We start from the raw sequence: 23,115 nt of genomic DNA, 5'->3' as shown, positions 1-23,115 counted from the left end.
GAGTCTTAACATGTCAATCCATTTTGACCCGAATCCATTTATACCAAACCTAAATCTACTATTTTAATGTTGGATTTACTGAACATATCATCACCTCTACTTTGGATCCATTCTAATCTGAATTTAAGAGCATTAGCATTGACTTCATCAAAGTCATTTTTAAAATTTGATAAAAAATACATATTTTCTATAAATCTAAAACTTTTTTAGCCATAACTCTATATCGGATTAGTCAAAATAATAATATAATAATATTTTTTTAATAATAATATTTTTAATTTTTTTCCCATTTTAAAATTACACTAACTATATGTTAATTAACAATAATATTTCTTTCTTCACATATTTAAAACTGAATACAAAAAAGAAAGTAAAAGGGCGTTCGAGAAAGTAAAAGTCGTGGAAAATAAAAATTGAAAAGCAAAACAATTGAGTAATTTTTATAATAAAATATTACTTTTAAAGATGAACAAAAATTTGAATATGTAATTAAAATTAATGTAACTCATAATTTAAGTTTTTATTTTTTTAAAGAAATCGATATAAATCATTTTATTTACATTTTTTTAAATTTTGAATATCTGACTTTTGAAGAAACGAAAGTCACTGCCCATCAAAGCTTATGTCATTTATTCTAATCTAACGGATACAACTGCGGTGGACGGCCAATTCCTCGTCTCTCTCTCTTTCCTCGTACATCGTCATGTAATGGATATTTTAGGACCCACAATGGCATCGTCATGAAGTAACCTACCGGGAAGGCAAACTGCGTTGAAGAGATGCTCACTTGCGATATTTTTTGTTTCTAATACAATTCGAAAGAGGGAAGTCAAGGACTCTGACTTTCAAGTTGCAACTTCCTAAAAATTTCCTGGCAGTTCTTTTTCCTCTCTAGCCCTGTCTTTCAATCTTGACCGGGTTCAGAATATTTCGCGCCCTCTATAAACTGATAAAGGAGCACACTTTTAAGGTTTTTAGTGAAAGAGCAATTTGCAAGCATCATCTATTCCCACCAAAAGGTGAATGCTTTCTTGCCCGTAAAATCCTGGGTCTATCTTTAATTTGCCTGAAAGCTCTTCAATGTTTCGGAGTGATCGTTTTTTTTTTTTTTTTTTTTTAAGTTCTGGGTTTAGTTATTGGTTCTGGGAACTATATTTCATTTGTATTCCATCAGTTTATATATTGTTTTTTCATGTTTACCTTCTTTTGATTGTGTAGGAAACAGAGGCATCAAAGAGTGATACGGATTTTTATTGAAAATAGATTATTTATGAGGCTCATAAGAATCTATGAAACTTAATTTTCTAAGTTTAATAAGTTGTAGGGTGATGAGACCTTTTGTGGTGGGGTTAATTTATAGATGCGAGCTTTATTAGCTTTTGCTTGTGCAGTGCAGTGAAACTACAGTTGGTTTTAGCTTTTTCATCAGACTCATGTCGCAGAGGGTTGATGAAGCGCTCACTTTGCCTTGTGTTTGGTTGATCATGTTGACGCTAAATACTTCTCGTATGCTAGTTGTGGCCAATTATGCCATCTAGTGCCTCATCTTTGTCTTGGAACTTTGGATTTTTTGGATGCCAAAGTAGATTTTTCTTTCTTTCTTATTTTCTTTTTACTTTTCTTGTCTGATGAAAATTAGGACAGCCAGTTTCATTATTCAACTAACCATTTGTACTGACTAAGCAACTCGTTTTCTATATATATATATATATATAGTTGAGTTACCGGACCTAATTTCAATATGCCATAGCATATAATTCATTGCTGCTAAAATTGTTGGCAATGGCACATGGAAAATGACAGGTATAACAAAATAGGATGCGCCGTAATGAATTTCCCCATGTCTACCATTTTGCTAGTGAGCAAATGTCATGTGACATCGGCTTACTTCTTTATCGGAAGTTTAGAATTCCCATGTTTGTTTTCTACCCAAGTCTCTTCCACAAGTCCCTCATTTGCATGAGGAAGTTAATATATTGGTGTGAGAAACAGATTAGAAAAGGTATGGTCCTTTGGCTTTTACCATCCAAATTAAATCAGATCATCCCCAGTTGGTCATGATCTAGAGTCCATTATGCTCTTTTATTTTCTGAAAATAAACTTTTGAAATCCAGGTGCAACCTAAGAAACTACTATATACTAAGGCACTTCTTTCCACTATGCACTAGGACTGGCAACAGATTATTTTGGGCAGCCTGGGGATGGAGGACTCGATATATGTGGTTTTTCCCCCATTAAAAGTAAATTGTCGTAAAACTAATTTAATTTTCCACACTAGTCTTTTTGAGGAACTTTTTTTGTAATGCTTAAACGTGCATGGTTTGTTTACTCCTGTTGCGTTTTACTTTGCTTTGGATGCACAGAAAAGTAAAGTTGAGATCTTCCTGTTGGAGAAAGGACAATGAGCTGCTTCGGCTGTTGTAAAGAAAATGATATGCATAGAGCTGCTAATACTAAACAGTTCGTGGGAAATAATTCAACAGGTGATTCTGCATTCCTACACCACACTTAGTTTTTCCTTTGTCTCTATCGTTGGATCAAGATAAAGCAACTCCCTCACACTCAAATTGGTCGAGGTTTTCTTTTTTGAAATAATTGGGTCGAGGTTTCCTTGACTTCTGCCTTGCCATCAGCTGGAGCAACTTGTTTGTTTTACATTTTCATATTTTTCTAGGCTTATTTTTTATGTGCTGCATCCATGGCTTCTCAATTTACCCTGTTGGATCTGTATAGAGTGTAATTGTAGCTATCAAGTATCAACAATCACGTGTTAGCATTTTATGATTTGCTTTATATTCTGCCTGTATGGTTCCTGTTTTGGTTGCTACGGAACTAAGCATTCATAAACCACGCAGGCATTAATCATAGTTATCTGGCCAAGGAATCTGTGCCAAAAGATACACGGCCTGTAACTATGCAACCTATCGCTGTCCCTGCCATTCCGCTAAATGAGTTGAAGGATATTACAGATAATTTTGGTACAAAGGCCTTAATTGGCGAGGGCTCATATGGAAAAGTATATCATGGTGTCCTAGCTAGTGAGCAGGCTGCAGCCATAAAGAAGTTAGATTCCAGCAAACAACCTGCCCAAGAATTTCTAGCGCAGGTACTCATACGAATTTTTATGTTTTCTACTGATACCATTACTCCTCTGTGACTTTGATTCCTTAAAAATTGACAAAAATCTTTATAGGTCTCCATGGTATCAAGACTAAAACATGAAAATGTTGTTGAACTTCTTGGTTATTGTGTTGACGGTACTCTCCGTATCCTTGCATACGAGTATGCTCCTAATGGTTCTCTTCACGATATACTTCATGGTAAGTAAAATCCTCTCAAGGAGTGTTGGCATCTATTTGAGGGAAGCAACTCATTGAGTATCATAGTCCAATTTAAAGGTCATATCTTTTAATAAGTAACAAGATACCTTCTGTAACATTGCTGACACAAACAGCGTTCTTCAATATCTGCCTACAGGACAAAAAGGTGTCAAAGGAGCACAACCAGGCCCAGTTCTGTCATGGGCACAAAGAGTTAAAATTGCTGTTGGGGCGGCAAGGGGACTTGAATATCTACATGAACAGGCAAAAACTCATATCATCCATTGTGATATCAAGTCCAGCAATATACTGTTATTTGATGATGATGTTGCAAAGATGTCTGATTTTGATTTATCAAATCAAGCACCTGATATGGTTGCACGTCTTCATTCCACTCGTGTTCTCGGAACATTTGGTTATCATGCACCTGAGTAAGTTTTTCGTGGACACTTCAGATGGTGCTTCTCATCCGGTTGCATTCAATAACAATGAAAAGCATAAATTCCAGATTTTGTCTTATTGAATAGGGAGAAAAGAATATTTTAATTTATCACAATTAAGGCACTGGAAAGTGGAAAAAATCTAGTTACACACTGTGAACTCATTGCCCACCTATTTAACAAATTGTCATCATGGTCAGTAGTGGAGCCTGAAACTCATATTTGTGAGACCAGACTAGTATTATAATAAATAATAATCTTTTTGTTCATTTCTTGCATAAAATGTATTTTGCTATATACAATAATACAAAAAATATCGTAAACATAATTTAAGATGCAAAAAATATTTTCAACATATCTGTCAACTTAGATAAATATGGAGCATGTCTATGGTAGTGAGAGATCACAAATTATAGATAATGAAAACTTAGCATTCATTGTTTCCATCCAGAGTTGTGGACTTGGAGAAGAGAGAGAGTGCCTAGGGAAACAAGGGAAAAAATTTTGATGAGTAAAAAGAAAAAATTTTGAAGGAAATGCAAGGGAAAATGGAGAAAAGTCGCACACAGGAGCAGAAGAAAATGGTTGTAAGAGACATAAGGTAGGATATAGAAAGGTTATGCCTTTTGAGTTTTTCATTTGAAGTAAAAATATTTTGGCTTTACAAAAAATATTTTTTAGCTTTTAAAAAAGCTTAGGGCCAAGTTTTTAGGGAAAAAAACAATTATTTTAAGATTTAGGGGGTTATTTTAATATTTTTAGGCGGGCTGTCTAGAAGAATTTTTTTAATTATTTTTTTAGGAGGCAATGGGGGAGGGGATATGATTGTGGTTCACCCGTATTCCCTCCTTCTAAATAATATGCTTGGCACATTATCTCCTATGGAATTGCCACTTTGAAGTAAACACATTCTCGAAGGCCAGGCCTAAATTTTCTGGATTTGGATGACAGATATGTGATGACTGGAAATCTGAGTTCAAGGAGTGATGTTTACAGCTTTGGTGTTGTCCTGCTTGAACTCTTGACTGGTCGTAAACCTGTTGATCACACGCTACCACGTGGACAGCAGAGCCTTGTGACATGGGTACTGAAATTTTTGTTCTGCAATTAGCTTGTATTTGGTGCTTTGTGTCTGTCCTTTTTCTTAAGAGAGAGAGAGAGTTTTGCTGGGTTATAGAATTGCAAGTTGTATTGAACTTGATTATTATACAATACTGGATTCAATTAGGCAACACCAAAACTCCATGAAGATAAGGTGAATCAATGTGTTGATGCCAGACTCAGTGGAGAATATCCTTCCAAGGCAGTCGCAAAGGTAATCAAGGCTATACTCTGGAATTACAAATTGCAGTTCGCTATTACTGATAGTTGATCATGCCATCTTCAGCTACATTCTTTATTTTCACAAGTTTTCTTGAATAATCAGTATGTAGATAACCTTTTTCTCCCCATAGTAGTTATAGTATAACTGATATAGTCTGGTGAGCCATTTTCTTAAGAATTGTCTTCAACTTGAAGACAACTTGGAGCTGATTTTATGCTATGCATCCTTGGATAATCACATTTGAATCATTATATGCTGGAAACAGATGGCTGCCGTTGCTGCCTTGTGTGTGCAATATGAAGCTGATTTTCGGCCAAATATGAGCATTGTAGTTACAGCTCTACAGCCTCTATTGAACACACGGTCCGGGACTCCAGTTGCAAAACCGATCTTGTGAATTCTTCCTTGACGCCTTGATCTTCCTTGCAGGGTACGTTGTTGAAATTTGTGTTGTATACAGGGTGTTTCGAGTCCAATTTCATTGTATGGTAACTTTTATTTGGTGAAGCTTACTTGACCTTTGTTTGTAATCTACGTAATGTTTCTGACTCCTAGAGTTTTAAGTCTCTGAGAAATTGAGAATGTTACCTTGCATATTGCTTCTTTCAGTACTTTACTTTGCATTATTGTTATTGCTTGTCGAGCACAAATATGGTATGTTTCTAAATGCTTAATGAGATCATTCTCATGAAAAACAAGTGTCGTGCATCTCCAAAATTATCAGAAAGACTCCATCTAGAAATGGAGAAACCAAAAAGCAACGAGTTCTTCTACTTGGAAGCGGTGTGCAAAAACACGTCCTCCATTTTATTGACATGACAAGATTTGATTTATAATAGATTTTAATTTTAAATTTCTCTGGCAAGTCAAATCTTGCATCGTCAATTAAAATGGATGGCGTGCTTTGCACAACAGCTTGCAAATAGATTTTTTTAAAAGTAACATGTAGCTTGTGCTTGTCTTTTAATTTTATCCATGATATTTCAGAACTCTTATTTGCTTCAAGGCAATAGCACCAGCACCACTTTAAACCAATAATAAAAATAGAACTAAAAAAGGAAAAAAATAACTTTAAATGAATATTAAAAAAGCGTTGCCTTTGCCTTGGAAGCAAAGGGTGGCAGCAGTCTTATCCTGCTGCTCACTTCTGATAGCACAGTGCATCGTAGTATGACTGTATAGAGTTTTTGTATTGGACAATGCTACAGCCTCCGCTGGGAGCTCCCGTTAGAGTGTAGTATTGTTTTATATGTGTTTTTTTTAAGTTATTTTTTATATAAATTTTTTAATATTTTTAAATATTTTAGAAAAATAAAATAAATTTAGAATATCATTAAAAATACACTTACTTAATCAGAAAGTAAAAAAAAAAAAAAAATCATTAAAAAATAATTCTTTAATCACCAAGCAAAATATAACTTCATAATTAAGAAAATATTTTTTAATAATATTATGATTTTTTTTATTTTTTTAAAATATTTAAAATTGTTAAAAAAATTATATAAAAAAAAAACTTAAAAAAACACATAAAAATACACTACTAGCTCCTAACGGGAGCCCCCAGCGGGAGATAAAGCATTTTCCTTTTGTATTATTTTAGGATTAAGTCTGAAAACAGTCTGCATAGTTTTTGCATCTACTAAAAATTGATGAATTATCAATGATCTACCTCTCCCAAGAGAGATGTGGGTATTGAGGATGTAGTATCCTCATAATATCTTATTACTATTTATTATTTTATTATTACTCTTCACATATTTTTCACTACTATTTACATAATACCTCACAGATATCCAAAATTAGCTAGGCTTTTCTAGGTTTGGGTCAATCAGCTGAACATTCGCATATACAAGACACTATTGATGTGAAAGCCTTCCACATCAATTAACAAAAAAGGTATTGGTGTTTTGAATTTTCTTTTTACTCGCATAATAGACATAATAAGTGATTTGTTTATACACCGAACTCATAAATAACATAACTAAAGTAAAAATATGTATAGCTCTGCAGAACCTTGAGAATCTCTCAATTCACAAGTTGGAAAGGATAAAAACAAAGTAAATCTATTCATCATCCATTTTTTTATCATTCTATTATCATCGCATGATGTAACATTAGATGATAATTTCATAAGTAAAATATAATAAATAGTCTCCAATCATCTAATGCCACATCATAGAATGATAAGAATTAGAATGATGAGTAGCATTACTCTAAAAACAACACTTAAGCTCACTTGTGTCTAGTAATCAGAAAGAGGGGGAGACAGATCATCAATGGTATCCAGGGAGTAAAAATTTATTGAATTGAAATCAATAAATCAGCCTTTTGTTTCCCTTCCAATTTTCCCCTAAACTGCAAGGAATTCTCATGATAATCCTCATGCACTAAAATGGTGTAACAGCTATAACCCAAAAGGCAGAAATAAAAAATTATACGTCTCCAAAGACCTATACACACCACCGTAAGTAGGGGTGTTCTGTTAAAACTTCCTCTTACAGAAACAAAACATCCTTTTTCACAACATCTAAATCTAGGTATTAAAAAGAAAAGGCTAAGCCACCCTCTATCACTCATTTTATGTTTTCCCTCCCTTGATCCTAACGAGGGCATTAAAAGAATGCAAGATTTTAAACTTGGTCCAATACCCACAGATTCTGTAATTGGTTCATTCTATGTCTGGTGGTTTCTTCTGTCATCCGGCTTCAAATCTGGATTGTCACTCTTTCCCGTCCCAGAGCTCTCTCAACAAGACTCAGGCACTGCATTGTCTGCCTGACTTCTCCTGCGTCTTCGATCCTGAAATTTCCAATCAGGCATTTGAAGGATGCATAGCACCCAGTAACTAATTCAGTAACAATAACTTTCAACTCGAAACAATTATAAACATTTATTTTGTGGGAGAACTTGTGCTTTCATAGTTAATGTAGTGGCATTCAATGATTCTATTTTTCATTATGAAACATGGACTTTCCAAACTTTCAGGAGTTGATTTCCTTACATCTTAAGTGAAAAGGCCAAATGTTTTGTATGTTTATCATATGCATGATTTTTCTATTAATAACACACTGCACTGAGATGGGTTTATCTGGCATAGGAAATAGGATCATTATTGTCGAACCTCTCTGGGTATAGGATATTCCTCAGACTCGAGCATGCAGACAACTTGACTCATCTTTGGTCTCTTGCCAGCATCAGGATCGACACACCTCAAAGCAGTCAAAAGGGCTCGTTTAAGGGCACTTGTTGATGGTCTAGTCTCAATGTTAGGATCCACAACCTCTTCAGAGCGCCTGCTTCCAATCATCAATTTGAGCCAGTCGACTAGATTTACCTGCAAGACTCACCCAATAGAACATTGTCAAGACAATGCGCCATGTCATACATTTTAAGAATTTGAAGGTCTATAGATCAGTTGCAGGAAAGAAGACTGCATGACATAACAAATTAAGATGCTAGAAACTCCAAAATAACTTGAATAAAGTGACTTGATATGCATTATCCAGTCCATTGAAATAACAAGCTATGTTTCCACCAACTGGTGCAACCTTGCACAAAGTTAAGGGAAAGCTCAATTATATTAAACCCCTTCAGTAACTGCTCAAAACAGTGAACGATACTTGCATGGAATTTCAGCAGAAGAATATGATTGCATACCTCATTTGGTGGCCGTCCGTAATCCACTGGGTCCCTTCCAGTAATTGCTTCCAGAAGCACAACACCAAAACTGTAGACATCACTTTTCTCATTTAGGAGGCCAGAATTAGCATATTCTGGAGCAACATATCTGAAATATGAACAAAGGAGGAAGAATAAGGATAATTAAAATATATCCTTAAAATATCAATCAGTCAAGAGTAATATCTTATTGTACACATACTATCATCACAGGAAACAAAGCAATGCAAAAAACTGATCATTAGAAAGATGGGGAAAAATCCTTACCCAAAGGTACCCATAATTCTAGTCGTAATATGACTGGTTCCAGCACACAGCAATTTGGCAAGACCAAAATCAGATAGCTTAGAATTAAAGTCATCATCAATCAATATATTGCTTGATTTGATATCTCTATGTACAACTTTAGGCTCAATAGCCTCATGTAAATAAGCCAGCCTGCAAATGTAATCATAAGTTTCAAGGAGTTGAAACTCGAGACAAGGTTAAGTTATCAAATGAAGGTATGTATTTACTTACGCCTTAGCAGTACCGAGGAGAATTTTGATCCGAGCTTCCCAAGTTAGATATCCATGTTGACGCATGGCTCCATGGAGCCACTGCTCTAAGTTGCCATTGTTGACATACTCATATACCAATAACCTGACAAGGAAATAAATTCAATACATGTAAACTTAGACCCAAAAGCTATCTCACTCTGCGCACACACTCACAACAAAAGTTTAACATAAACAACATTCTGGATGTTCATTCAAAAAAACATGCACACGATGCATATATGAATATAAAAGAGATTTGAGTTTCCTTTGTTTTCCTGTCAACAATATTCTTGAGGAAAATATTCTTCATGCAATTTTATTTTTAAATGAAGAGAACATTGATCAATAGATTAGCTTATACTAAATGAACATTGAGAGAAGACACAAAATTCATTATGACATTCATTCATGAAGATTTGCTCCAAAACAAAGTTATGAACCTAAAAGATTATTACTTGTGCCTGGAAACCAAGATGGAGTATAATCGGATATCATACCTTTCAGTTCCTTCAATGCAATACCCCAAAAGACGAACTAAGTTCTTATGCCGAAGGTGACCTATAGCATCAACTTCCACTCTAAATTCTTTCTCAGCTTGTCCTCTGTAAGATAATTTATGTAAAGACTAAAAGTATAAAAAACATTAAAATCTATGGAAAATCTGCTAAGGGAAACAAGCTTGCAGATGACTTACAAATTGTTGAAGAGCTTCTTAACAGCTACAGGAGTCTCATTAATCAAATGACCTCGAAAAACAGTACCATATCCCCCCTCACCAATAATATTTTCCTTTGAAAATCCGTTTGTTGCTCGTTCTAGGTCCCTTAATGTAAACCAGTGACCCCAGCCAAGGTGAGAGAATTCAGGCAAACCAGACAGAGGTGAAGCAGCAGAGATGGGATGCGAAAGAGGCTTGTAAACAGGAAGTTTTCCCGAACCTCCCTCTTCTCCTGAATGAGAACTAATACCTTCTTGCTCAGTATGATTAAATGAGCCCGATTGACTATTATTCTCCCCATTCTTTGAATGAAGCATAACTTTATCCAACTCTCTGTTGGTCAATTTTTCATTAAGGGTAAGGAAAGCACCATGTTGCGGAATGTAATGGTTAGCTGAAATTTGATCAACCTTAATCTCTTTGATTTCTTCTGAAACAGTTGGAATCTGGCCAACGGGAAGCATGTCATTAGGCTTTCTGGATTTCTTCCGTGAAGTAAGGCAAAATGATAGGACCACAAGGATAATTACAATAAACAACCCCACAGTGATCCCCATTACCACCCATAACTTCAGACCAAAAACAAATGTCTTCGTGGACAGTCCTGTGCTAAGATCAGTTGCCATTTTTTATCCGATACCAAGTTACCTGCAATATTAGATGGTAAAACATTTGATAAAAGCAATTCTATATATCAAGAAACTCTAACTTTTGCATCTGCCACCAATAGATAGATATGATAAGCCTGCCTCCTTCTTAAATACAAATGTCTATCATAAAAAGGAATAAAACATCTTGAACACAATTTTCAACGACTTAATTACAATACAAGGGAGAAAAAAAAAAAAAAAAAGAGCCGGTGAAAGAAGATAGTGTAGTTGCCAAAACAGATTTGTTGAAAGAGGAATAGAGCAAAGCAGAAGAATGATCAGAAGAAACGGCACAGTCAAATATAAAAAGTTATTCAATCCCCACGGACGAAGCAAAGGTACATAACAGTGAAAAATGCAGAGAATTAATGTTTTTCAGGTCCACACAAATCCAGATTTCACCAAAGGCAAAAATAAAATTTCAACAGATAAAGATGTCACTTTCTGATGTATCAACACGTTCAACAAGCACATTTCATAAATCATTTCATACAAACCAATAACCACACAACCCATTCATTCAAAAAATGAATAAGAAGATATTATATCCCGGAAAAACTCAATCGTCTGGGGCCCAAGAAAACCAAAATCTCTATGCAACCAATTGGGCTTGCCTGACTTCATTCTCACCGACAGTATGTCTAGAGTGTAAGACTTCTGGCAAACAAAAAAAGCAACAACTAAACCTTTTTTTTTCCTTTAATAAGTTTACCAGAGTTCTTGTCAACAAAATAGAGAATGAATGAATATAAACACAAACAAAAAATAATTAATACACAGAAGCCCTGTGTCTAGACAAGTTTCTCATTGCTAACCTGTTTACAGAACCACTTCTGAAATCACCTCTCCACAGCCGCCTCCTCGGAAAATGAACCAAACTCAAACCTTAGATCTCTTCTTAAAACAACCCCGAAAGCCCCACATGGAGATAATCTCATTCCGAGACTCTCAAACCAATCCCATTGTCCAAAGTCTCCATATGCAGGAATTCTGTTTGGCTTTCCTTTCTGGGTTTAATCAAGTGGTACCACATACGCAAGCTCAAATACGGAGCTTTCTCAAGCGACCTTGCCAGTTTTGGAACACCCAAAAACAAACGAAATGTCACCGCAAAAGCACAGACCTTTTTCTGCGGTCTGAGGAAAATGGACAGCCTAAAATGTACATGGAGTTTTGAGGAGAGGAAATGACGGTGGGGTTATTAGAGAGAAGGGAAGGAATTATCAGTGGTTGGTGACGAGGAGAGGCATTCACATTACATATAGTAAATGTGAAGCATGAGAATTGGTCCTTGGAAGCTGTCTTTGCTGTTTCTTCAAAATTCTTTCTTTTCATTTCATTTCTTTTTCTTTTAATATATAATTATTTTCTTTTCCTTTTGCCAGTCAAACGCCACTGTTGCAGGATATAGAAAACTATTTTCTGTCATGATCACAGAAGACAAGCAATCAGTGTGAACGAAAGAAATGTTAAGTGATTTGCTCAATGAAAATGAAAATATATTATTTTAGTGTCATATTACTCACGAAGAGATGCAAAAGATCAAATGAACAGACCCAGAACCAATGCGATACCCATCACTAGAAGAGTTCTTTTTGCACATCAATGAAATAAGCAAAACCCATCTTCTTGATGATTTCTGTAAATTTCTTCCTCATTACTCTAATGGGATTCTTAGGCTATTCCGAATTAGTAGTTATGACAGTCTTTTTATTTTTCTTTCCCCCCCACCCCCACTGCAGTAGGTATGATAGTCAGAAACAGACTGGACACCATACCAGGTTTTTTGATACCCAAAACACCCCTGTAACGAAGAGATTGGCCAACCACTATACCCACTAGATCACAGCCCGCAACAACATCTGCAGAACTGTTCTGATGATAGTTATATTAATTTAATTTTTTTCCATTTTCATGAGCAGCAGCATTCGTGTAATAAGGAAGTTTCTGATTCATATCTGATATCAGATGCAGATCAGGAATAGAATCGTAAGGAAATGGAGAAGCAACGTATATTATATGCGAGTGATCAAAAGAGAGAACAAAACCTGCGTACCTTTACTACAGTCCAAAGAACAGTACTGTCGCCCTTTGACATTTTGACAATGCTTTTTTCTGTACAGAACAAATGATTCAGTTTTGAAATGCTTCTGTATCTATGAAAGAAAAGTCATGCCCTTAATTAATTGCTCTTTTGGTCCAAAAATAGCTTTTCTTTTACTTAATACATACATACATATGTATGTATGTATGTGTTTCTTTCGGTGGAAATGTACAAAGTGCTCAAATGGTTGTTAATCTTGAGCAGCTAGATGGATCATGTCAAATTTGCAGGCTAAATTGCATCCAAACCAAGCAGTCTAGTGGACATGTCAAATTGCTTAACTCACATTACAGATCATGCATGGTCTCATGCGTTGATGAAAATGGTGATTCCGTTATTATTGTTGCAATTATTACAATGATGTAAGTTATTCTATTTACATATCGGTATGTAGAGCAGATCATTCACATCACTTAAATTGTAAACTTGATTTGTAAGTATTTTTCTAGGTGTGATCTCCACATCAGCTTGATAATATAATGATTATTTTTAAATTTTTACCTATATTTTTTGGTTCGGATATTTTGTCCGTATATTTCGTGTAATATTCTCTTGATTTTTTTTTTAATATATGGATTTGGCTCCCATCTAAATATGTTATTAATGAAGATATCATGCCCCTTTATTATGTGCCGACAATGACTTATCCTCGTGGTTTTTTGGTGCTTTCAAATACTGTAAACAGGGTCGACATTGCTATATATATATAAAATAAAGAACAATTATAATATTACACATGATTTGTCTTTTATTTTCTGGAATATTGAAGAGGCCCCGCCAAAAAGGAACATAGAACAAGACAAGAATGTTTTGAATGGCCTAACTCATCTCTTTATAACTAATTTCAAAGTGAGTCTAAAAAAGTGGCCATCATTGGTAATGTATTTAGTGGTTTAATTAACTCTAATCCAAAAACAAAGAAGAAGTAAAAACTCGAATCCGAGGATGTCGACCAAACTCTTGAGAGACAAGGGTATAATATGTCACATGGAGGAATTTTACTCATCAGCCATTATTTACTCTCACACGCTACACATAATTTTTTTATAGGATGTATGGACGTTTTTCATAGAGTATAAGGATGTTTTTAATAGAGTATTGAGTTTGGAGTAATGAGTAGTGATTGACGAGAATAAATTTTCATGTCACTGAGTGTAAAAGATACAAAAATCATTTATGTGATCATAAAATTATGTTGGCATTTGTTTTCGTTTTACCCTGTTTTAAAAGTGAAGTTGTCGGTCAACAACATTGATCATCTACCTGAAAAGAAAAATAAATAAAGAGTAATGTTAGATACAGTTTTAGAATGTACTGTCAGCTCTATTGATATATAAAGAAAAAAGTCACATTAATATATAATATAGATCTAGAATGATCTTATTTATTATAGTGGAAATGAAGATGCCGGGAGAGGTAGGGCTGAAACATTAAACTGTGACAAAAAAAAGTCAGCATTATTTACAAAATGAGAAGACAACCAAACCAATACAAAAACATGTAAAGAAGCATATATATATATATATATATATATATATAGTAAGAACATATTAATGAAGATGGTCATAAAGACACGTACTACTACGCATGCTGTAGGCCTGTCTTTCGTTTTATGGTCGGCAGTTTTTATATTGATATATACTAATTATCATGATCTGCAAGCAAACCAGATGATCATTGATGAACCTCCGGATTTGGAATTCATGACTGCAGCTAGCTAGCTAGCTATACATGACAAAATCAAATAAAATATATTAAGAAAATTATAAAGAATTTAATGTACGCTAGCCGTTTGGTTCCTCAACTATTATATGATTATATCTACCTGATCTCTATATATCCGGCCGGTTAATTCCTATCTACCTCCAACATTTCTGATGTTTATGGGGGACAAACGTGCAATTAATTCCAAAAATATCTTGAACATTAAATGTTTATACATTGGTACAACATTAATGTCTCTTCAACAAAAACATATATATATAATTAATAAAATTTGCTCAATGATGATCTGTCGAATGTATATATAGGAATCTATTTCATGATAATGTTATATTGGACAATTTTTTTTTTTTTTTTTTTTTTGTTGGTTGGTCCATATATAATGCAACATCATGCGGGTGTGCGACATTAATTTGCATGATTAGTGTCCGCATGCGACATTTTAATTGGTGCTGATCCCAACACAGTAATGTTGCATGGAACTAGCTAGTACGTACTGCATGCATGGTGATTGAAACTGCACATCATCTATTATATATATATATATATATATATATGTGTGTATGTATGTATTATATGTTTAATTAGCTTATGTACTTGGTCGTGTTAGGTGGTTGCATATATCAAGTTCATGTCTAGCTAGGAGATCATGCTTAATATTGTACGTTTGATCTGCATGCCCAAAACCATAATAGATCATATATACATCTCAGTACAGGATTAATAATTAGTAGTACTGATCATTAATTTGTCAAAATGAACTTGGTGTATTGTTTATTCACAATATATATATATATAGAAAAATTATTTTTATCAGTCACTATTCACCATCACACACCCTATACTTTATGAAAAATATTTCTAATATACTTTATGAAAAGCACTCTCACATCATATGAAAAAATGATATAAATGTAAAGTGTGAGAGTGAATAATAATTGATGTATAGTAAAATCATATATATATGTATATTTTTCTACGACGTTGCCGTTGGCCCGTTTTAGATCTTTGTTCGTCATGTGTTTTAGGTGTTTGCTTGTCATAATCTTTTAAAATATATATTATTGGAATGTTAATTTGCTCTTTTGGGACAGAACATGAGAATCTCTTCTAGAATATTAATGAATAGCTAATTTGTTAAGGCACATAATAATTCTAGTGAATTAATTAAGGTAAGTAGCCAGAGCCATGATCTTATATATATAATATATATATATGGAACCTTTGTCATGCAGTTCTGCTAGCTAGCTAGCTTAAAGGTTACACAACGTCCTAGCTTATATATATATATATATATATATATATATATATATATCTACGTGGCAACTCCAGTGGCCTTAATATTATATATATACATACATATATTGAATAATTAAATATGACGTACGGTAATGTAGCTGAGGTATAGGGTGGTTTCAACTTTCATCAGCAGCAGGTAGCTAGCTAGCATGCAATCCATGATATATATGGTTTGACATTGATTATTAATATTAATAATGTTGTCATGATTTATAATTGACTTGTGTTAAAAATTTCTTTTCTTTTCTTAATAGTATTATATATATTATACGCGATGGGGAATGTTAGACAAGTTCAGAGAAAAAATTAATAAATAATCATAAAATATAATTTCTTTATTTATTATTTCTATAAAAAATTATTTAAATTATATATATATATATATATATAAGAGGATGGATCGAGTACTAATTAAATGAATGATCACCAGCAAGCAGCTAGCTTTGAATTTTTCCATGATTTTGCATCAGTTGATAGTGACTCGAGATTCCGTAGTTGATATCGGGTTAGGTTTGGAGCATATTTCACAATATTATATATAGTAGTTTAAATGTCCATTTATTAGATACAAAGTGGTCAAATTGGCTATCTAAAAATATTTAGGTCCGTTTGAATATAGAAACGGTTTTATCTCATCTCATTATTATAATTTTTTTAGATTAAATTTTATACAAACTATAATAAAAAATTCAACTTTTTTCAAATCTCAAAACAATAATAATATTAAAAAAATAATATTTTAACGATATTTTAGATCTAATCATCTCATCTCACTATTTAAACGGAATCTTAATATGCACATCCCTGCATTAACATCACATTAAAAACAATGACTTTCTTTATATATATATATATATATATATATATATAGTAGAAAATATTATTAACAAAAACTAAAATACGAGAGGGTCGGGGTGGAGGATTACATGAACAAACATGATCTCATTATAAAACTTTACAGGGCGTGAATTAAAAAAATAATTAATTAGGAAATGGAACTTAAAAGTTTCGATCCTATAATAATATGATCTTGATCATTCAAGGTCGAAAAAACAGTACGAGGTCTTAAAGGCAATCGATTAGAAACAATTATTAATTCTTAAGAAAATATTTTATAGCATTTGAGATTTAAGCATGATGCATGCATGGCGTACATCAAACAATTAGAGCTAATTAAGGAAGGATGGCCGATGGCGTGTGAAAGGTGGTGAAGGCCTTCCCATATTAATGTATCTAATCTTCAAATTTCAGTTCTCTAATTTAAATATTAAAGGCATGTGACCTGATTGACATAACCTCCAACCTACAAAATAGAGGTATAGAGTTTGAAATTCACCTCTCCAAATCATAAAAAAAAAAAAATGTACTCTAATTCAGAACAAAGGAAATTAAGACCAAACAATATTGAAAACTAAGAGCAAACAAGGTCATGGCCGGAGTAGTCTAGGTGCATGCATGCATGCATGGGAGATCTGGGTCATCCATCATCCCCTGCAAGTGGGCTTATCGGCAGGAGACAATGTCATCGATCGGTGTATGAACATTGAACATGCAACCCAAGCACGTATTTGTCTACTCATTTATTATTTGTAAACCCAACAACTGCTTGATATTTGAAGGTGTCAAGGCGGTTTGATACAATAAAAAAAAGCCTCATAAACAAATCAACCAACAAACCATGAAGTCATTCTTAATATATCAAGCACGGATAAAGATTTTCTAGAGTTTTTGACCAAATTTTAAAATATAGAGTAAAAAACAGATACATTAAGTTAGTTCAGATTATATTAGATAAGATGTGATTTTTTTTAAAGTTGAATAAAATATTATTAAATATAATTTTTTAGTATTATTTTTATTTTAAAATTTGAAAAAGTTGAATTGTTTATTATATTTTTATATGAGAATTTGAGAAGGTTGTAAACTTGTAATGATATTATGAGATGAAATGAGATAGATACGTTTGTGTATCCAAATCCACCCTGAGTGTCTCACAGTATTTATTAAGAAAAAGTCTTCTTACAAGTGATTTCGCGTACCAAACTGCATACCAATGTTAAATGTAAGACATTCGTTTAATGAAACAATGTGAATTGAAGATAAAGATAATTTTTGTGAGACAGAATACCTTATTCTTCTCTATTTTTTTTTTTTTTTTGGTAATAAAAAAAGTTATATGAGTGTTGGCATACAGTTTGGTGCGCCAAACCACTTCTACCTAACAAATCTCATTTATTAAATATATAATTATGTCCAAAAATTTCATTTGAACTGTTGTGAATATCATAATATCTCCTTCATATGTCTATTTTTCCAGCGCTCTAAATTCTAAAATCCAAAAAACAAAACTCTAGAAATCCAAATTCATAAAAGAACAGCTTAGTGCTCTCGCCCTCTTCCATTTTTATTTTGTCCTCTTATAATTATTTTCGTTGGGTATAATTTAATAGAAGTGGTCCAAAGTGTGGAAAATGATGTCCAATGGGCATGCACATGGTCCAGTCCACTACATACGATCAAAAACGACAAGTAGTTAGTCTAATCTTTAAATTTGTTCACTTAACATTGAGATTTAGCCCATATGTTGTTTGTTCACTAGCTAAGAAACTAGCCCAACTGGCAATACAGGGCTGCCCTCATCCCCACCGCATGAGTACTTCTTCACCAATCGTCTCCCCACCATTCAGAAGGATCAATTTGTTTTACTCATCAATTTGGGTACTCAAATATTCTCATTATTATTTATTATTTTATTATTATTATTTATTATTATTTAATATTCTATTATTATTTTTTCATTATTTTTTTACTATTATTTACAAAATATATAAGAATATCTCATTACCCATGATCGTCTCTTCACCATTTAAAAGGATCGATCAATTTGTTTTACTCAGAGATTCCTTTTTGGAATACAGTGACACATTCATTCCTTTTTTAAAGTTGAAATAGGAGAATAATTTGAAAAATAGCTATTTGCAGTTTTAGGGTATGTCAGTCTCGCGTATCCTCTTTGAAAAAGTGGATAAATCTAGAATTCACATGAAAAATAATTTTTCGACCTCATTTATTTTCAAAGTATGCAGAACTTGCATACTATAGGACTATATATAACATTACTCATAAGTTATTACTAAATATTTTTTTTTCCGAAGATAGAAAAAGACTATGTTGTGGCAAGTTTTTTTTGTTGTCCTAACATATTTTAACAGGGTGAAGAAAAAAAGTGGAGTTAATGTTACTTAGAAGTTTGATATGTAACACAACATTTATAGTGTGACTCATTTTATTCATAAAATAGAGTCCAAATGATAATATTTTTTTATACAAGTTGATGTCAATGCTATATCATTAATGTGTTTAGTATCTCAATAAGGAGATTTCTAAATATATTTATTCAAAAAAGTTTAATGAGAAGATAAAACTAGTGACAAATTGTTATGACGTAACTATTCAATAATATCTAAAAATTCTGTTTCTAAATTGGTGTGGATAACACATATAATAAAGTGCTTACCTGATATAATTTGATTTTAAAAATAAATTTTAAAGTTTGAATCTTATAAATCAAATTTTAACTATTTAAATAATACGAATGATCTGTTTTATAGATCAACTTAGTAATAGAATAACTCAATACAATAAAAACATTAAGGTTGTAGTTCAGTTTTTGTTGAAATTACATAGTAGGACATGAGATACATATAAATTAGGGGTGGGCTTCGACTCCGACGAAGTCGGACTGCCCACCTCCAACCTGGAGTCAGAGGTAATCGTGTACTCCGACTCCGATCGGAGGTTGGATCACCGATCGGAGTTCGAACTCCGATTAGAGTGTGCTTGGGACAATGCCTAATTCTGAAGACTTCCAAAGCCCAAAGCCCAATTTCGAATCCCTGGGCCACTTCCGAAGGCCCAAGGCCTATTATGATATTTGGGCTTCTGAAATACGATAAAAAAAATATCTACACACCATAGTGGGTATCCAAAAAATGTTGTAAAAATCAATTAAAAAACTTAAATATAATGATTAAATTACATAGATTACAAAATCAAAGAGAAGTAAACGCACAATGACAAACACAATATAAATAAAAAATGCAAAGCAACCCCCAAATAACCAGCACAATCACAGCCAGACATTAATTAAACAACTAAAGTTCTCAACCAATTTATATTGTACAATATAATAATGTATCAGAATAAAACAAAAACTATAAGTTAGTAATTATAATTTGAAAATAATTTTCAATCTTTCATGATTTATCACTAGCAGCCATTTAGCATCCAAGAGTCCAATCCCATTCAACCATTCAGTTTGAAAACCACCATTGTTGTGATCATGGGCCAGTCAATAACTATACACTTTTCATCATGTGTTCATGAAGTGGAGAAAATTAAGTGATTTTGCACTGTAATAAACCACAAGAATGTTATCTAATTCAAATATAAAATATGGCTATAAGTGGTAGAATTCATTTCTCACCAATAAAGGGGGTTCTCCATCCCATGGGCACGGTGTGTCCATCTCAATCATCTGCAATTATGCTAAGGTTCACAATTAAGTCTACAAAATTATAAGAATTAGAACTTAAATATTAAAACATTAAAAATATTTAAATAATCATTTAAAAGCATATAAAGTTACATGATTCAAGCTTATAGCTCTCGGCATCAACAGTATCTAGTCCAATGGGCGTTTCACTTAGCCACTTCTATGTGTAAACGAGGGCCTCCACGGTTGATGGTGCCAATGAACTCCGATAAGCATCCAACATGTGACATCCGATGCTAAATGTCGACTCAGAGGCAACCGTAGTGACTGGAATGGCTAGAACATCTTGGGCAATTCGGGAATGACTGAAAATTTGTTGGAATTAACCTTCCACCAAGTTAATAAATGAAATTGATCACTAGGTGCCTCGACATCTTCCATAAAATATTGCTCAATCTTAGACCTACACTGCATAATATTCCTCAATGCACGGTTTTGATGATACTGCCGCACCAAAACAGATGAACTATGTGCATGTGTGTCATCTAAGGAAGATGTCAAGCTGGTCGAGTGTAAGGAGCTACCACATGCTGTAGAAGACTAACCACTGTTGTTGTAGTGGCTATATAAGTCATCAATTTTTTAGTTGTCTAATAAACTCTCCAGCCTTCTCTTCCCCGAAGACGTATCTAATTCAAAATTCTATAATGACCAACTTATATCGGGGGTCAAGAATCGCAGCCACAAATAGTAATCTATTTATATTCTCAATATTCTCTCAATATTTATCATATTTGAATTTCATCCTCGTAGCCATACCAAATAACAATCTCACATTGTCAATACAACTCTGTTGCAAGTGGTCATGAAGCCCCAAGAGCTCGTCGAAGTACAAGTTCATAATCGTATATTTCGATCTAGATATCCGCAGAGTTATGTCATAAAACAATTTAAAAAATTGAACAAAATACTTCACATTAGCCCAATCAATTGTGTCCGGCACATCGAGCCCCCTTCTCCCCCTATTGACTCTAGTAAAGCATACCTCAGGCCCCCATCTTTGACCTCCATCTGCTCAAATGCTTTTTGGTACTTCTACACCACATCGAACATCATGTATGTAGAGTTCCTTCAAGTCGGAACATCCAAGTAGAACATATTAGAACATCCAATCTCAAGTTGTTCGGCTATTGCCTTAAACTTGTCAAGCCTTTGGGGGAAGCCCTCACATATTTCATAAGGTTGTAGACTTTGGTAATGGAATCATCAACCTCTTTTAACCCCTTAGCAACTATGAGGTTGATGATATGAGCACAACATCGAATATGGGTAAACTCGTGCTCATGAATGATATCATATTTTAACGTAGTATTCTGCCTGAACCTATCAATTGCAGTGTCATTGGCACTGACATTATCAACTGTGATACATAACACTTTTCTAATTCCCCAATTCTTTATACAATCATCCATCTCCACCCCAATGGATGAACCCTTGTGATCAACAATTTATTTGAAGCCAATAATCCGCTTCTTCAACGTCCACTCACTGTCAACAAAGTGTGTTGTGATACATATGTAGCTGACATTCTGTATGCACGTCCATGTATAAGTCATAAATGACACTCTCTGGCCAGTGGTAAGAAACACCTCCTTCATCTTCGTATTCTCCTTCGCATGTCACTTTAAACAATCTCACGTCACCATATACTGTGATAGCATGAGAAATCGTGGCTCAAGAGTGTGGACAAATTTATAGAAGTTTTTTTTGTCAATTGTGGTAAAAGGCATCTCATTACAAATGATCATCTCTACAAGTAATTCCCTCGACACCTTCTCACTGTATTGAGGGATTGACAGCTTCTTAATATATGTACCATCAGTGGCCTCTGAAATTTCATAACTGAGCTTGGTCTTATTAGTGGCCATCAATCTCTTGCGTATTTTATATCGTTGGCAACCATTAAGATGTGCTATTAATAGAAAGGTGCCTTACTTCTTATAATGACATTCACAAAGTTTCCCACAATGGTGACATCTCGCTTGCGAATTCGCACGATCACTAGGAATTTTGGTAAAATATTTCCATGTCCATAATTTTTTTATAGTAGGTCATGGTGGTCGATCGTGCTCAATATGCATATTCTCCTCCCCATTAAACATATCATCATCTTCTATATCTATTGAGACTCGACTACTTGCACAGGAAGTAGATGCTCTATATGTGAGTCTAGAGGTAGAAGTACATGCTGGTGTAGGAATTGTGGCATCCCCTTTTGGACAATTGTCTTCACTAGGTGAAGCATTCATATCTATCTCAATTGTGCTAAAAAAGAAAATTAGAAGCAAACAAATTAGAAAAAAAAAATTAAAGCATGTTATGTATATGTATATGATGCAATGCATGTAGCCGATTTTATAATAAAAAAAGAAGAAGATAATTTAGGAATGAAAAGTATAACAATATAATCTTATTTAATTATCATTTAATTAACATAAATATTAACTTATGTCCTTCACCCAAATACAAATCTTATAACAATATAAAAGAATTAAAATTGATGAATATGTCAAGAGACTTATCAATGAGGAGATAGAATTGCAAAAGTTGGTGGTGGTTTGTGGACCCCAAATTGGTGTCCCTCTCAAAGTCTCATGGTATTTATTTAAATAATAAAAGTTCACTACTTGAAGACTTCATGTAAAAAAATAGACACATTAAATAAGTCCTAAACATATGTTAAATGTTATGTCAATACATTTATTTATTTGTTGCTTTTAATCTCTAATCCTCTATATTGTGACCTTTGAATGGTGGACAAGTGGC

At 33.6% G+C, this 23,115-nt stretch overlaps 2 protein-coding genes across 2 annotated transcripts; one reads left to right on the top strand and one right to left on the bottom strand.

The window, feature by feature from the left end:
* Positions 1 to 712: 712 nt before the first annotated feature.
* LOC121237787 (pto-interacting protein 1-like) lies at positions 713 to 5,678 on the top strand. Its single transcript, XM_041134667.1, has 8 exons — positions 713 to 1,019; positions 2,364 to 2,483; positions 2,856 to 3,106; positions 3,194 to 3,320; positions 3,478 to 3,751; positions 4,712 to 4,844; positions 4,989 to 5,075; positions 5,350 to 5,678. Exons 2-8 carry the CDS (start codon positions 2,402 to 2,404, stop codon positions 5,479 to 5,481), a joined length of 1,086 nt encoding a protein of 361 aa, XP_040990601.1. The 5' UTR covers positions 713 to 1,019; positions 2,364 to 2,401; the 3' UTR covers positions 5,482 to 5,678.
* A 1,790-nt stretch (positions 5,679 to 7,468) lies between these two features.
* Positions 7,469 to 12,743, bottom strand: LOC121237688 (probable receptor-like protein kinase At5g18500). The gene is made up of 8 exons (XM_041134536.1): positions 11,485 to 12,743; positions 9,996 to 10,667; positions 9,799 to 9,903; positions 9,282 to 9,404; positions 9,030 to 9,200; positions 8,742 to 8,871; positions 8,206 to 8,418; positions 7,469 to 7,883 (listed from the first exon to the last, which is right to left on the bottom strand). Exons 2-8 carry the CDS (start codon positions 10,643 to 10,645, stop codon positions 7,830 to 7,832), a joined length of 1,446 nt encoding a protein of 481 aa, XP_040990470.1. The 5' UTR covers positions 10,646 to 10,667; positions 11,485 to 12,743; the 3' UTR covers positions 7,469 to 7,829.
* Between the last annotated feature and the right edge of the window lie 10,372 nt (positions 12,744 to 23,115).

The sequence above is a fragment of the Juglans microcarpa x Juglans regia genome, chromosome 1D, assembly GCF_004785595.1.
Source record: "Juglans microcarpa x Juglans regia isolate MS1-56 chromosome 1D, Jm3101_v1.0, whole genome shotgun sequence".
In the NCBI taxonomy this organism is placed as follows: domain Eukaryota; kingdom Viridiplantae; phylum Streptophyta; class Magnoliopsida; order Fagales; family Juglandaceae; genus Juglans; species Juglans microcarpa x Juglans regia.
The sequence above is the reverse complement of the archived record's forward strand: the minus strand, read 5'-3'. Positions and strand labels throughout refer to the sequence as shown.